The sequence below is a fragment of the Octopus sinensis genome, linkage group LG6, assembly GCF_006345805.1.
Source record: "Octopus sinensis linkage group LG6, ASM634580v1, whole genome shotgun sequence".
Lineage (NCBI taxonomy): Eukaryota > Metazoa > Mollusca > Cephalopoda > Octopoda > Octopodidae > Octopus > Octopus sinensis.
Genome location: NC_043002.1, coordinates 42,547,332 through 42,565,473, shown reverse-complemented (window position 1 = coordinate 42,565,473; position 18,142 = coordinate 42,547,332). Strand labels below are relative to the sequence as shown.

Here is an 18,142-nt window from a genome sequence, read left to right as displayed (position 1 = left end):
TAGGAATAAGAATTTTGGAGCATTAAATTTACGAACCATCAGTCAGGATTTATTTGTAATTACAGTTTAGTTGTGGTTATTTTAGTATTCCATCCTACAGTAACAGTAACACACGTAGACATACATTTATTAACAGGAATTAAAAACATTGAGTGGATTGTAAGTACGCATGCTCGTAAAGAAACAAACGCAGTTATATATGCAACTTGGTAGATATACATATTATTATTTTATAGTTGTACATATATGCATATATACATACAGACATATCTATACAATTATATATATACACATATAACTGTATATTTTGATACCTAATTTTCTTTTTTAGACGTAGAATTTTTAAGAAATTAGTGACCCTAACGCTCGTTAACCAGTATAATGATGATTTTTCCTAAAGCCAAGATATCTGGTACTCTTCCTTCTAGATATGAATTTTTTGAAAACAAAACTTTATTAACGTTATATTGTATTCAAACCTTTGAGTCTCTTATATATCATTGATTCAGAATTTTTTAAAGTTTTATTTGGCAAGTAGCAATGATTCGTATGAAAGCTGTCAATCATTTGAGAATTATTTCGTCGTTACACATACCAGTTTGTTGATACTACTTACAAGCTGGCTTAATACTTGAAAATTTGGGCTCATGAACACATTTTGAGGTGACGATGCTATTTTAAATAGCTCGTTCGTGTCAACACTACTACTGACTCCAATGGCGAATACTTCAACGTTCAATGCGTGTAGTTTTCTGGCTGCTATTTGAGTTTCAAACGGCTTTTGTGAAGCACCATCGGTAACAACGATCAACACATGCTTTACATTTGGTCGCGCCCCAAATGCCGTACTGAAACCATCCTTTTGAACAGCATCTAAAACTAAATCAGTGTTTGTTTGACCGTGTACCAGAGATAAGCCCTTCAGCGCACTAATAAAGGAAAGCTTTTCGTCGTCTATACCCAGTGGAAGTTCTAATTTTGGAAAATCAGAGAAAGTATATATTCCGACCTGGGTACCGTTTTGACCGAATACAATTGTTTGAAGAACGAAGTCCGACACAAATTTCGTCATATCTGTAAACTTTGACACGTCTATGCTCGTAGAAGTATCCAAAGCAAAAATGACATCTTTTGGAATTACGTTGCAAGCTAGAAAGGAAATAATTTGCATTACTGGGAGAATAGAAAAAAAAAATTACATACAGGTACAGCATCGTTTTTTCAGAACCTTCGGTTCCAAAGCTATTCTGTATTACTGATTTTTCCGAAACAAGGAACAAATATTAAATTTAACTGAAATGATTAAATTTAACTTAAATGATTAAATAAATTACAGGTACCTGCACATTAGTATAAATGACACAAGTAATACATTATTGTGCAAGGTACTAATTTGTGCAAGACTGGTAGCCGCAGGGTCTTTCTCTTCATGTTCGTGAGTTATTAGTGTGGATTATTATAAGAGATCCCGGACAATCAGTGTTCGGAAAATCGTTGTTATTCTTATATTTTGCTCTATGAGGTTATTCTAAAAAATCGTAATACATAACACACATCGTAGTTTATAATACATATTTCCAATAACTAGTTTTCATTTCTTCAGAACCATTTGTAAGAATTCTGCTCATCGCAGAAAATAATAGCACATAAGATCAGCTACAACATGAGTTGATGAGAAATCAACTAGCAACACCTTAAATACTGCTGTTCACTAATTAACTTGGAATGTTCTAGAATTTCAGAAAGCTCTACAATTCATAGCGTATCTGAATGTACACGCAATTCCCAGATGAAATGGGAGTTCCACCTCCATTGGATATAAAAGGTACTACTTCTATATCGACTTGTGCCTAGTCAAAATAAATCAATAGTTAAAAATAATTATCTATGTGTCATAATGCATACACATTGTCGATAGGCCACTTGCTGCGGTATTTGTCCCGAGATAACATCCCATTATAGACTTCATGTGTTAGAAACATTAAGTATTCGGGGTAGGCGAAAATTCATTTAGCATAGTGGTTCTCAACTGTGGTCCATATAGCCCCTGAGGATCTATACAAGAATTTGTGGGTCCACGCTACAAAATAGTAAACTAAGGATCCACAATAATATTTTAATCTCGGGAATTTTACCCGCCCTAGAGAATAGTATTTTAAGGGCCCCTGAAAAGATTTTGCTCTAGATGCATATATTGATATGTATTGCAAGAAACAGCTAGCTTTCTTTCTCTAACATTTTACATGGTTCAACCTACACAAGTTCAACCTACACAAGTGTGGAGAACAAAATAGGAATTTTGGAAGAAGTTTCTATAAAACTAGTTTTTAAACATCGAATGGCTGTGGGAATTCACTAGAATAAAATAGTAATCAAAGGGATTCGTTGATAAAAAAAACAAAAACAAAAAAAAAACGGCTAAGGACCACTAATCTAGCAGTAACCAGCGAGAACGCCATTGCATTTCAGCCATTAAAACGGTCCAAAAAGGACAAAATGTGTCAGCCGCTCTCGCTGGTCACTGCTAGGATGAATTTTCCCCTCTCGCTCTCTCTCCCTCTCCCCTCCTCCTCTCTATCTCACTGATATTTATTGTGTTTTCAACACGAAGGCCATGAGAAATGTTTATCTCAGGATACATACTACAGTAACTGGCCTATTGACAGTGTATGATACATAGATGGCTATTTTAATTAAATACTATCTCGATTTCGTATATCGGGAATCAATAACTATAATGTTGGATTTTCGTAACGTCCCTTCAAAACTTGACACATAGTATATCTCTTATAAAAAGCATTTTACAAAAGTCACTTACTTTTACAAGTAGATTGTTTTATCTGTTGCTGAAGATTTCCCAAGGCATTAAACTTCGGCACAATGAAGATATCATTCCCCGAGGACGCGATACCTAAAAAGATTCTGGGGTTTAGATTCGTGCCAACACCAATGACAATAATTTGGACATGATCCTGAATAAGCTTTTTAGCTTCAAAATTAGCCGATGGCCAATTCGAAATAGCTCCATTGGTTATTATAATAGCTACTTTATGAGCCAAACCTCTGGAACCCAGAGACGGACTGAATCCATACTTCTTAACATCTTCTAAAGCTAAATGTAAATTAGACATTCCTCTCAAGCGTTTTATACGTGTAATTCTAGTTACTATATCAATTTTGTTATCATGTGAATCAAGATGAAAAATGTTTTGGGTATTTGCTGCAAATGTCTGTATTCCTATCTGTATTCCTTGCTTTCCAATGGTTTTAATGCCAAGGACAAAGTTAGTCGCAAATATTAGTTCGTTTTGAAAGTCTTCATCTGTGACAGTGTCTGAAGAATCAAGTATGAAGAAAATATCCACTTTGCTGCCCTCACAACCTGAAAAATAAAATAAATAAATAAAAATAAGACAAATAATGCAGCAAACGAACTTTGATGCTGCCAGCTCTCTTTACTTTTTAATCTATTAAATTCCTTAAATAAATAATTGTTTCTTTATTACCCACAAGGGGCTAAACATAGAGGGGACAAACAAGGAGAGACAAACGGATTAAGTCGATTATATCGACCCCAGTGCGTAACTGGTACTTAATTTATCGACCCCGAAAGGATGAAAGGCAAAGTCGACCTCGGCGGAATTTGAACTCAGAACATAACGGCAGACGAAATACGGCTACGCATTTCGCCCGACGTGCTAACGTTTCTACCAGCTCGCCGCCTCTATCCTTAAATAAATAATGAATATTGTTCCGCGTTTTTGAAACTTAACGACATCAATAACGAAGACGACGACGACAACGAAAGCACTATGGCGGAAGCGAAACGAAAAAGGAAAGATGATGCTTAAACATCTAGTGATATAACCAGATATCCTAATAGTTAGTTATGTATGTCTACATCTGTCTAGGAATTGCTTTATTTCTCCAAATTTGGTACCATAGTCACATTTGAAATTACTTTTTCTTAGCTTATTGTGTGTGTGTGTGTGTGTGTGTGTGTGGTGTGTGTGTGTGTGTGTGTGTGTGCGCGCGAGTGTGCGTGTGTGCATGTGTGTGTATATATATACACACACACACACATCCATCCATCCATCCATCCATCCATACATACATATATATATATATATACATATATATATATATATATATATACTAGCAGTGTGGAGGCGCAATGGCCCAGTGGGATCGCGGTTTCGATTCCCAGACCGGGCGTTGTGAGTGTTTATTGAGCGAAAACACCTTTCACCACAACTTTCTCTCACTCTTACTTCCTGTTTCTGTACTTCAAAGGGCCGGCCTTGTCACTCTCTGTGTCACGCTGAATATCCCCGAGAACTACGTTAAGGGTGCACGTGTCTGTGAAGTGCTCAGCCACTTACACGTTAATTTCACGAGCAGGCTGTTCCGTTGATTCGGATCAACCGGAACCGTCATCGTCGTAACCGACGGAGTGCTTCCAATACTAGCAGTATCGCCCGGCGTTGCTCGGGTTTGTAAGGGAAATAACTATATAAGCATTTTTAGAGATGTAAAGTATAATATCCATCTCAATATGGCTAACCACAAAGGGGGGGGGGTGTTACTGTAGCTTTTTACGTTCTGAGATTTAATAATAAATTTTTAGAGACTTACTTCCCTTATATATACCAAAAATGCATTAAAAATGGGAAAAATTGATGGTAAATTTTTTTTTTAATTCGTAGACTCATCGTAGACGCGCGCTAATACCCAGAAGGGCTTGATATGAATCACGACTATAAGATACCCGCTTTTGGTTAAACTGCACCGCAAAATGTGGGAGTAGTTAGGAATCTAAATCGTAGGAGACAGACAGCACACAACCTTACTTTTATATATAAAGATATATATATATATATATATATGTATGCATGTATGTATGTATGTATGTATGTATATATATATATATATATGTATGTATGTATGTATGATGTATATATATATATGTATATATGTGTATATATATACATATATATATATATATATATATATATATATATATTATATATATATATATATATAATATATATATATATTTAAAAATTGAGGGAGATAAATTAATATTAATTTTAATATCAATTTAAAACCAGTAGTCCAGCATTCAAAAAATCTGAGGAGTCAGAGAAAATTCAAATATATGTGTATATTGGCAGGGCTGGCCTGCTAGGTAGCCGCCAGATATATATATATATATATATATATATCAGTGACGGCTCCGGGACTCGGGCTGTTCGGGCTTAGCCCGAGTATAAATTTAGTAAAGTGAACGTGTATTTGAAAGCTGATTTAATTTCTGCCGACACTGATTTCAAGTATGTAATTGCAGCCAATAACTCAGGCTCCTGTTATTGAACCTGGTCGCAGTTCATTTATTTTCGTTTAGCGTCTGGTGGTGTCCTAGAAGTGCCCTGTGTCAAAAAATATCATTCGTAGCAGAAGTTCTCTCGACATCGTTCACACGCGCGTGACTCGGGCTCAGAAGTTACAGCCTAAGTCGCTATCTATAATCGTAAAAATTAAAAGTAATTCAAATTCAATGTTTGCTTGAGACAAATTTCTATAGAGATTAGCATTTACATTCCAGTCTATGAAAAGTTTCCGTTCTACAATATTCTTAAAGGAACGAAAAATTATCCAGCAACTCGGGCTAATACGTACGAGCCTGGTAGGTGTAAAAGGCTAAGTGGCATCTCTTGTCAAAAGTACAGGCGACAGTCAGATAGCTGATGTTTGATGAACACTCCGCTGTTGTTCTTTGATTGCTGTTATTTTGTGCGTCTGTGTGTAAAGAGCAGTTGTGTTTTGAAGGGTTGCTTATTTTTACCCTTAACTTAAAAACAGAGAAAAACATCGTACTAGATATATAAAAAAAAAGCCATTTGTGGTTAGAAATAAAGCGGGAAAACGTGAAATTCTTCGAGCAGGCATGTGTCTTATGCGAAATTTGGGATGAGCTCGAGTGACGCTGATGACCTGGAGCCTCCCCGATATATATATATATATATATATATATATATATATATGAATAAATAACAACAGATGGATAATGTGTCAATTCACTACAGCTGTTTCCAACGAATTTTTAATTGATTAATGGAACCATTACATAATTAGAAAAAACTGTTTACATCAGGTGAATACATGAACCACAACATTCAAGAACATTCAAAATCCAACGGAATGTGCATCTTCATGATTCTATGACCCTTGGTGGTCATAGAATCTTGAAGATGACGAGCAAGGGCAATGGAATCATGAACTCTAATGATTCTTTTCACTGGCCATCTTATGTTTCAGCAAACGTTATCTTCAAATGTAGAATGTCATGTCAGGTGACGAACACAATAATTTTGTCATGAAAGATCCTGTTCAAATGAAATTAAACCAACACATTTTACATCATTCTAACACAACTTCAAACATTTCTCGCATCTTTTCGCGTTTGTTTAAATTACTTTAAATTACAGTAAATAGCTACGAACAAGTCAATACTGTGACTCTCAACTGGCTAAGATCTACTTTGAAAAGCAACATTAAGACAATGTTTAATTCCGACTGGGAGCTTTCTCCTACGAGTGGAAGACTACAGTTTTATAACAGCCAGCCGTAGTAACATGTCATTAACATATGAGATCAGCTAGCAACTCACAAACTGGCTGTAACTTGTTAAAGTTGTTTTATAAAGCTCGAAACATGTGTACCGCGACATCCTTTGTGTTCTGTTTTTATTTCATTTGATACATATATCCTCTCACCTCTGCTACTAGCTGGCATATACAGGTGCTTACATTTATCAAGTATTCACCCTGAATTTATTATACCTACCTATATATATATATATATATATATATATATATATATATATATATTATATATATATATATATATATATATATATATATATATATATATATATTGGCTTGGTAATATGTAAATTTATTACTAATAAATATTTTATCTCACGCAAGTTTGATAACTATTATCGATTTCTAACTTATCCAAGAGGAAATTGTTCACTGATAAACACTTGCCAAAAGACAATGTTTCCTGCTGTAATCCAACGACTATTCAAAGATTTTAAGACGTTCACTTAATAGTTTTCTAGCCGACGAGTTGTGTGTTTTTCTTGTCACTACGGACATTGTGGTCTGTCAGATACATGATACTTAACTTTCCTTGAATCACTCTTGTGGTAAAGTACTGCCTACTTATGAATAGGTATGTTGCACCACTGTTGGCGAAGAAGGCGCTGGGTAATAAACGAGTGTCTCGTCTGCAGTTTGAAGCACTTAGTTCAACTTCTCCAGTCGGCACAGTTTGTTGGGGTGGAAGGCTAACCTCAGATGATGTTGTGCTCCAATAGTTTCAAGTTCTATTTCTTTTTTAATTTCATGCCCCATTCCCTGCTTATTTCCTTATACTTCGACAATTTTTCGACTTCTATGAGGGTGATGTGTTGGTCAGAAATGTGCTTTTATCGAAATTTAATTAATTGTAAAGCATTCACACCAAAACAGTCAGTTCCCTCTCCACTAACATTTATATCCTGCAGATGTTCAGGTAGTGTATAATTCCTAGCCTTTCTCACTAACCTGTCGAGAAGGGCCTGCGAAGATCATGAATATAATTCTATGAGGGGACTTTTAATACATGTCACCGGCATCATTGAGATAAGGAAAAATTATTAACGACACCGCTAATTCAGACATTTGACACATTGTTGATTAGCATAATAGCATATCACTTTGTCGCCATCCTGGTAATGTGCACTTAGAAAGAGGTATCATCACTCATGTCGATACCCAGTTCCCTTATTGATTTAGGCTCTGGGATTGAAATTCCCGGTGGACCGGTGTACCCTATGAGTTTCATATTCAGTTTTGGATGCTGGTAGCGCAGGGATTGGAATTTTTCAGCATTAAACTGCATATTATTATCCTCAGCCCATCTGTAACTTGAGTCCAACTCCTGCTGCAGGTGTGCAACATCGTTGGGGTTCTGTATTTTCTGCGAGACTTTCGTATCATCTGCACAGCTTGCAAGGGTAGCTATCCGGGCACTTGAGGGCATATTTGAGAGGGCCACTATAAAAAGCAGTGGTCCCAAGACAGTGCCCTGTGGAACACCGCTCACTATTTGTGTGTTCATAGAGGTGGCTCCATTAGCCACTACTTCCTAGCTCCCATCTTTCAGAAAATTATGTAGCCACTCTCCAAGTTTTCCAGCTATGCCAAGATTATGCAGTTTGTGGCATATCATACCATGATCCACCTTGTCAAAGGCTTTTGCAAAATCAAGATATATTACGTCCACATTTGAGTTGTTGAGTAACTGCCTCAACACCCAGGCATAATGTTGTAAGAGCTACAAAAATACTTGGCCGGGCAAGTTTTGTAACGTCCCTCGTGTCGCGAAGCAATCTGCATGCTCTGAGTACATGAACTGTTCTCTTTGAAAATTAGGATGCTGGCACATGAGAAACCACGAGAAAAACGAGAAAGTTGATGCTAAAAGTGGAAGGATAAATAAAAACGGAAAAAGAAAAAAGAAAATAGAGTTACATCCCATTTTACTGTAGAAGTCATAATTAAAATAGTTTTAGAATAATTCAACGGAGAGGGGTCCAAAGTCAGCGAGACAACTGCCCAATCCTAAGTGGGTGATTTCCTCCAGTTTGGTATATATTCTTTTACTTGTTTCAGTAATTTAACTGTGGCCATGTTGGAGTAACGCTCGACATCATAAATTACAGATAGCATTCGACTTTTTCTACCCAGAAGAGTTTTTGAACTCAGTATTTACATGGATATATATATATATATATATCATGTCTAATGTATTAATATTAATATTTTTAAAGTTCCTTGTAACCTCTGATGAGGCCTATGCTTATATATATATATATATATATATATATATATATATATATATATATATAAGTACCGTATTTTTAAATGCCTACACCCTCATTATGTTGACAACCATAGGCAATAGAAATAAAATTAGCTATTTTTAGCCATAGGCTGAAACAGCTGTAAGAAGTGATTTTAATGATTTCAATGATTTATATTACAACTTTTATAATTTGTATTCTTATCTTATATGTATTGAATTATAAGATATATATGTATGCTATTGAGGTTCTCATTTTGTTAAATGAATAAAAATCCAACATTCTAATATCCGAAAGTTGATGAACAAACTAAATTTGTTTCTCCATTTTCTTATTTGTATTATATATATATGTATGTGTGTGTGTGTGTGGTGTGTGTGTGTGTGTGTGTGTGTATGTGTGTGTGTGTGTGTGTGTGTGTGTGTGTGTGTGTATATATATATACTGCCTTTTATCCTTTACTTATTTCAATGATTAGACTGTGGCCATACTGGAACACCGCCTTAAAGAATTTCTAGTCGAATTATTCAACTCCAGTACTTTTTTTAAAAACCTGCTACTTATTCTATCAATTTCTTTTTTCGAATTGCCATGTTATGGGGACGTAAACACACCAATACCGTTCTCAAGCGGTGGTGGGTGGCACACACACACACACACACACACACACATGTTGTCTTCTCAGTTTTTTTTTTTGCGTTTCTCCTCTTATTCAATATTTTTAGTTCGTTATGATGTGTGGTTTGTGCCTGAAGAATATGTTTGAGATATTTCTCAACATACGAAACTATTAGTAACATTTAATAGTGTCCTTTAGATAAATAATATCTATCTCTCACAAGGTGGAGTACTTTTTTGTTGAATTTTCTATCACGGAATTCAACATGCATGCATGCAGGCAGGCAGGCAGGCAGGCAGGTAGGCAGACAGACAGACAGACAGACAGACAGACAGACAGACAGACAGACAGACAGACAGACAGATAGATAGATAGATAGATAGATAGATAGATAGATAGATAGATAGATTGGGCTATGAGATTAACTCATTTGTTTATTTGCAATGTCATTCGAATTAAGGCAAAAATATTTTATTGTAGTGTATATGTTTTATTTTTGTGGCTCTAATCTTCCTCTGCAACTTTCGTTTATCGTGTTTTAAATTTGAATTAATTTTACCGCTTTTCAGACATATGATGAGTGTCAAGTACAAAAACATAAATGATGTTATATGTTCATATCTATGGGGTGTTATATATATTTATGTGGAGGCGCAATGGCCCAGTGGTTAGGGCAGCGGACTCGCGGTCGTAGGATCGCGGTTTCGATTCCCAGGGCGAAAACACCTAAAGCTCCACGAGGCTCCGGCAGGGGGTGGTGGTGAACCCTGCTGTATTCTTTCACCACAACTTTTTTTCACTATTTCTTCCCTTTTCTGTTGTACCTGTATTTCAAAGGGCCAGCCTTGTCACACTCTGTGTCCCCGAGAACTACGTTAAGGGTACACGTGTCTGTGGAGTGCTCAGCCACTTGCACATTAATAAATGAGCTGCAACGTCACTGGTGCCAAGCTGTGTCAGCCTTTGCCTTTCCCTTTGATAACATCGGTGGCGTGGAGAGGGGAGGCTGGTATGTGTGGGCGACTGCTAGTCTTCCATAAAATAACCTTGCCCAGACTTGTACCTCGGAGGGTAACTTTCTAGGTGCAATTCCATGGTCATTCATGACCGAAGGAGGAGGTCACGATGTGTATGCGTAGGTATACGTATATATGAATACATCCCCACTATTAGTACTATTTTGTTAAGTGCATTTAGTAAACAGTATGAATTGGGACTAGAGCGGATACGCACAGTGTGTATCACTCCGCTATACATATACAGTTTGTAAACATGCCAAGTAAATAAACACGTAGAATCATAATAACACCTTCAATGAGTTGTTTATTGTCCCAACGCAACCCAAAGAATACATAACAAATGAGTATTTCGATACCTGCTTTACTTCACTTGAAATGCAAAGTTCCACAGCTGCCAAAGCCGCTCTGTGCTGTGAACATAGAAGGCATAATCGCTGAAAGAACTGCACAGAATTGATTTTCACACTTCAAGAAGGGGTAATTTGATCTCTCAGTTCAAAGTAAACCCATTGAAACTTGTATCCGTTCTAATTCATCAGGGAATTGACCCAGCAGATGGGTTGCGCTTGTGATACCGTCGTCCGTCACCTTCACTTGATGAGCACATTCAAAAACTCAATACAGGGTTACCATTCGCTCTGAACGAAAGAAACAGATCCGGCGCTCCTCTATCGCCGCCAGTTTACTCGCTCGACACCACTCTCCGCGTTAACACGAAATGAGATTTCCCTACCACATTGCCAACCGATGTTTTTATGTCAATGTGAAGTAGAGGAGATAATCACAGGGTCATGGTAGAGCTTTACATTCTGCTGATGTACCGGCTCATTGAAGCAATCCAGCTGAAACGTCCCGACCGTCGACGGCATGCTTCTGTAACACGACAATACTCGCCCCAGCGTCGCTAATTTGACCAAAACTATTGTTCGAGATTTCGGTTGGAAAATTCTACCGTACCCACCGTATTTTCCTGATATAAAGCCTTTAGATTAACACTGTTTTTTTTCGGTGTCTCTCCAACATTCAGCGAAGTGTTTCGTTCAACGACGTGAAACTGAAAACATGCCTCGATGAATTCTTCGAACCAAGACACGCTGTTTTCTATCGTTAAGGCAACGTTGACCAAAAGTCGTGAATAATGAAGAATATTTTATTGAGCGATTTGTTAAAATTACTGCTGAAATATGAAGATTAAATAAATGGAAGGAACAAAAATGAAGGAATATATCTGACACACATACCTATGTATGTATCTGACATATATATGTCGGATAAAAAAATTAAATAAGTGTATGTATGTATGCATGCATGCATGCATGCATGTATGTATGTATGTATGTATGTATGTATGTATGTATGTATGTATGTATGTATGTATGTATGTATGTATTATGCAAACCCATGGAAAACGAACCTCCGCCAACTATTCTGCCTATATGTCTGTGCACACCTTTCAATGCAAATGTATGCCAGATGGTCTGCAAATCTAACGGAGGCCTCAAAAGACATTTAGGATCAGAACTTAAAAGACACAAAGATCAGGACTTAACTGCAGCTCTTGGTAGCCCAAATCGGATTTGCAATCTATGAGGGTGTCTTTTTAAAACATAGTCTGGTTTAAAAAACCACTTCAGAAGCCATGATGGTTCTAAGGTGTAGTTACAGGAAGTGGTCAAACTCTGCATAAAAAGTAGACAACCACCATGTATGCATTCTATAATTCTATTATCGAAGTTGGCTACTGATTGTGACCAAAATGGTCATTAATAGTCATCATGAAATTAATAGATCGACGTGTATGTATGGGAATAATGAATTCCGACTTACGTGAAGCAGCAAAATTGATTTTCAATACCATGCAAATGAAAAATATTAAATATAATTTGGGAGCCATGTTCTGGCTGTCAGATTATTTGATAGATTACTCAAGTATTACGTGTCCATTTATATATATATGTGTGTGTGTGTGTAGATATACATATATGTATATACATGTGTGTGCATATATATATGTACGCATATGTGTGTGTGTGTATATATATATATATATATTATATATATATATATATATATATATATATATATTTATACATACACACATACATGTATGTAAGTTTGTATGTACATATATTAGAATCATAAAGTGTGTGAAAATATTTATACGTAACATGTATATCTGCACAAAGATATAGTTTTTTTCACGTGCGTGCATGTACATACATGTGAGTAAGGGTGGTGGCATTTATTTATGAACTGATAAAGTTTTATCTGCTGGACATTTTGTTCTTTTTCTGTTTTGTAGTTTTTAGCGAAATAACCGAAACAACAAAATGATTGCATAGAAAGTACACCAGGTAGTCGATGGATTAGATACAAGATAGTATTTATATATATATATATATATATATATATATAATATATATATATATATATTGTCCTGACCAATGTCAGAGGTGGGGTAAGTCGATTACATTGACTCCAGTGCTTAACTGGTACTTATTTTATTGACCCCGCCAAAAGATGAAAAGCAAAGCCGACCTCGACGGAATTTGAACTCAGAGCGCAGTTCTGCCAGCTCGCTGCCTTATATCTTTCAAATGATTATTTAACGTGAGAGCATTGTTCTGGTAGAAATAACAACCAATGGATCTTTTCGGTTTGAACGGCAGTTTTTTAAAATAATTTCCACGTAACTAAACACTTTTAAACTTCGCATACTGGTAGAATGTGTTTATAAAACATCTTTTTCTCTTGGCTTTATTGAGAAAATTCTATAGTTTGTAAGATATTTGTTGTTGTTTTTCTTCAATTTCTGCAATTTCAACCAATCAATGGCGTCTATTGAGGTGAAAACATTCTGTGCCGTATGAAAATGTCCCTCGTTTGAGAAACAGATTGGTTTTATTTACATTTGTGAAGAAAAAATATACCCTTCCCCCACTCCTAACCCTAACCCTAAAATATATTGAAATGCAATAGATCGATACTAGGGTCATAATTATGGGTGACAATTTCATATGACACCGCTAGAAATTATTTTTAAAAAACTGCTAGTCAAAGCGAAAAGGTCCAAATCCACAACACTTCTTTTGAAAACTTTGGTGATATAGTTAAAAGAAACCAATATTTAATTAGTGGATCTATTATTCGATAATTCTATCAATTTATACGCTATTCGCTGTCTGGTTGCCCAGTTCTTTTAAAACAGTCTTTCTGGTTTATGTAGTTAGCATAGCTGAAGTGAAAGTGTCCTAGTTGGATTTGTTTTCGTAAAAGAAAAAAATATTTAAACGTTCCTTCAGTGAAATTGTCACGTAAACGACCATGATAACTATATCTTGTTTCTTCTTTCACAAAACTCAGTTGCTATAACAACGTTACAACGATAGTTTTAACTTTACAATAACAATTCCGACTTAATAATCAGTGCTCCTAGAAAAAGAAAAATTATACTGTCTACCAGTACTCTTGACTAATTACCGAACAAACCTGCCCCGGAACTGGCAAACTTTATAAACTTCCCTCTGCACTCAACAACGACCAAAATAACTATATTTTATTTTTTCTTTCACAAAACTCAGTTGCTATAACAACGTTACAACGATAGTTTTAAATTTACAATAATAATTCCAACTTAACGGTCATTACTCCTTGAATAAAATATTTCATAATATTTTATAAGAGTCTAATCAGTACTCTTGACTTATCACCGAACTTCATTAAACCTGCCCCGGAATTACATGAAACTGGTGTCTCACATACATTAGACGCTTATCTATTGAAGTGTCGCTTCCCTATTTTGCCTATTAACTGAATTTCCAGCAATATCAGTGTTATCAATTTAAGTTTCGTTGCAAATTTTCCGCATTTGTACAGTCACACGAAGATTAAATAATAAATTATCAGTGCTCTGATTATTCGAAAATACAACACGTTCCTACATTCCCATGAGGTGAGTAAATAACTAACCGTCTGGTGTTACATAGGTTATCAAAAGAACAATAATTCACAACTCTACATTACTGGATAACAATTTTCAGCCACAGCCCAGATCTGCTCGTGACAAATGGTTTATTGTGTATCAGTTAAACATATTCGTAAACGATCAAAAGAAAAATGATAAGGTGGTGGATTATGATTGGAAGGTTTCAAACAGGATCCTTTTCTAAGTGGTGTCATTTCAGGGTCTACACTTTAAATAAGTGGCAGAATAGTTGGTTGGACTTAACCTTCTACAAACGGATTGATTATAAAGCTATCAGTAACTTGTTTGCTTGCAGGACTTTATATGCCTTCCTATTCGGAGGACATCTATTCATATATAAGATATTCGTCCCACCAAATACACGTAATCGTTAATTTTTCAAATTGCATCCAAGAAAAGGCAGATAGTCAATAAACTAAATCAGTAAGTTAAGTTCTTAAGATTGTTGCACATTACTTGTGCATCGTGGACCGGCCGGATGTTCAGTTATTGGTAGTTACCGAATGGCGTGTAGCGGGATGGTATAGTAAATGCTGTCGTTGGGGTAGCAGATGAAATAGGCATGTGGACTACATCAAAGCAAAACAATGGGAAAGCATCGGATTGTGGTTTAAATAATTTATTTAACTGACACTTGTAGTATATACCAGAAAATTCGCTACATGACATTACCAACTTGCTTCGAGCTGGTGAAGTAGAAAATAAACAAAGGTAATACTGTGTCGATGTAATGAGGTAGAACCCGTCATGTTTTGTGCCTGTGTGTGCGTTAGTCATAGGGTTGTGTCTTTATGTTCTGCGACTGCTACTGTGTTGGGTCGTTCATGCTGAATATGTGGTTCTGTTGGCTGCTTGACTGGCGCAAGTTAACTGCTGGCTGTCTGCTTATCTCTTGACTGTTCGCCTAGTGATAGTTATCTGCCTCCTGTCGTATGTCTAACTGTATTTATAATGGTCATGACATCTAGAAGGACGGACATACTACTGGAATAATTTCTACCTATGTAGGTCGCCTCCTGTCCACTTGAACCTTAAATGACACAGCTCAGGCCGTAGGTCGAAGGGAAATCCCTCTATCACTTTTTGACAGGACAAAAAAAATATTCTTTCGCGCTTGTTAGGCCAGTGGTGGATCAAACAAGCGAGAATCCTTAGATTCGGTTTCTAATCTCATCTCGGAAAAAGGAAGGGATCATCCACATGGTTCCCGGATCAGTCCTACTGCGTGACACCTTGGGTGTATTTTCGGAGCCCTACGGCTACTGCAACTGAAAGAATATATATATCACATGGAGCACTGGTAGTTATATTGCTCGGGGAAAAAAGAGGAAAAACACACCAAATCCCTTCTATTTCTTTTACTTGTAACTATATTAATCCATGTACTAGCTTCTTTAAATCCAGTCTTACTAGTCCGTTGGAGTTGTAGGTTTTGGTTAGGTGAGAGCTGGATAGTTGCTCAGGCTCAAAATGAACCACAATATTTAATTTTAATGAATCATATTTATTTCCACTCTGACGTTACAAAGCTTACTAACCGGAGGCTGTACTACTGAATACCAATAGCTAGTGTATGATAATGTATGTCTGTCAAGAGGTATATCGTTATATGTTAGTGCTGACGAGAGGCAAGAGTTGAGAATATCCTGTGTTCGTGAAAGGCGAGGTGATTCTTTTTAACCCGAGGTTGAGCGGCATGGCTGACCAAGAATCCTCGACGAAACTTTTGCATCCTCTCGGAACCTCTGTCTTCTCTCAAACGTCTGCACTGCTTGTCCTGCGCGTCTCCATATATGATTATGTTTATGCGGGAAACTGCGTCGAAATTTCCATTCGAACCTCGCTATCATACGAATGTACCTGAAATACGATTGACTGAAATAAGGGTTTAAATCACCAGATATGTCGTAGCCATCGTTTGTTACTAGGCTGACAGGATTTCGAATGCTCGATACCACTACAGAACCATATATTTCAGTAATGCTTTTAACCACATTTCTATCTTCCATTTACTGAAATATAGGTGGGGAAAAAAGAATGAAACTAATGTCATTGATTCTGAGGTGCCGATTTCCAGGTGCCGCCTCTTTGAATTAAAGTTACGAAGCTAAAGACCTTAAACAAATCATGACTGTAAAGCTATCTCATATATTTTCCCATTAAATCTGGTGCATGATCCGAGTTTAAAGAAAGGAAAATAATTGGGTTTTTTTTTGCCAGTTTCAGAATACTGATACAATGATTCCTCTTCATTTAAGCCTTTGAATCGATTTAAGTTTACATTGCAACGTCAATTGACATTTGGTGAGCAATGCTTTCACATGAAACCTATTTATCAGCCTAAAACATGTAACCTTGTTTATCACTGATTCACTCACCACTCCTCCAGATAATACGGTACAGTAAATTGTGAACCATGTTATGTTTATCATGGATTGATCTGTGATAACAGTTCGACGATTAGTCGAAGAAACTGCTTGTATTGCAAAAAACGCGCCCCACCGACCATCTACATGGTTCCCGGATCAGTCCTACTGCGTGACACCTTGGGTAAAGTGTCTTCTACTATAACCTCGAGCTGACCAGGGCCTTGTAAGTGGATTTGGTAGACGGAAACTGAAAGAATTCCGCCGTGTATGTGTGTGTGCGTGTTTGTATGTGCGCGCGTGTATGCTTGCGCTTATGTGTGTGTGTATGTATGTATGTATGTATGTATGTATGTATGTATGTATGTATGTATGTATGTATGTATGTACGTACGTGTGCGTGCGTCCGTGTGTGTTTGTAGGAGATGTGATTGTTCATCTGCGTATTTTTACATATATATGTAATGCATATATATCTTCACACTCTTAGCTGGAAATATATTGTAACAATGGCGGCTACTCACATAGACACACGAGCTTCATATTCTTTGGCACATATTAGTTGTTATTCTTACATAAATAAAAAAAATTACACTTCACTATACATACAAACACACCGATATCTTGCGTTCCTCATTCCACTTCCCACTTTCTCTCTCAATCGTTCTCTTCTTTTACTACTTTCCCCTTCCTTTCTCTCGTTTGCCCTTTCTCTCTTCCCACTTTCTTTCTTTCTTGCATGCTCTCCTTCGCTCTCCCTCAAACTTACTCTCGCTGTCACTCAGATTGTTTCCATTTCTAGTTCTACCATTCCATTCTCAACCTACCTTTTTATACTGGGCCTGCCAAGTAAACAAACTTCATAGACTCTTTGCTGTTTCGTTTTCTTTTATTTCTCTTATTTCGGTTTTTTCTCTTTGATAAAGGATTTAATTCGAAAAAGCTTTGAATCTCTACTGTTTATTTTCTTGGCGTGTTTATCTTCATTGCACAAATTCTTTCATAGTTGTTTCACTCTTTCAACCACGCCTTCTGTTTGTTTGACCTTCATGCATTATTTGTTTACTTCATCGTTGCCTCATATTATTGCACACACACACACACACACACACACACAACAAAATTACGAACAAAAAGCAGCTCTAGTAATGTAAACATTCTCGGTCGCACATACATAGAACATGTGCTTTGTTTATACTCCATATTTGCTGCGTGATAGTGTCCGGAGAAAATTAATTT

General features: G+C 36.5%; 1 protein-coding gene across 1 annotated transcript; it reads right to left on the bottom strand.

Moving 5' to 3' along the window:
• Positions 1 to 347: 347 nt before the first annotated feature.
• Positions 348 to 12,480, bottom strand: LOC115213092 (collagen alpha-6(VI) chain-like). Its single transcript, XM_029782013.2, has 3 exons — positions 12,380 to 12,480; positions 2,819 to 3,382; positions 348 to 1,149 (listed from the first exon to the last, which is right to left on the bottom strand). Exons 1-3 carry the CDS (start codon positions 12,444 to 12,446, stop codon positions 575 to 577), a joined length of 1,206 nt encoding a protein of 401 aa, XP_029637873.1. The 5' UTR covers positions 12,447 to 12,480; the 3' UTR covers positions 348 to 574.
• Positions 12,481 to 18,142: the final 5,662 nt, after the last annotated feature.

What these genes read in the sequence shown, in the direction of transcription:
- LOC115213092 (XM_029782013.2), bottom strand. Translation starts at nt 12,446, where the DNA reads ATGGCTCCCAAATTATATTTAATATTTTTCATTTGCATGGTATTGAAA. An exon ending in AATCAATTTTGCTGCTTCAC is followed by an intron (nt 3,383 to 12,379) that starts GTAAGTCGGAAT and finishes TTTATTTTTCAG; the next exon opens with GTTGTGAGGGCAGCAAAGTG. An exon ending in AAAACAATCTACTTGTAAAA is followed by an intron (nt 1,150 to 2,818) that starts GTAAGTGACTTT and finishes TTTCCTTTCTAG; the next exon opens with CTTGCAACGTAATTCCAAAA.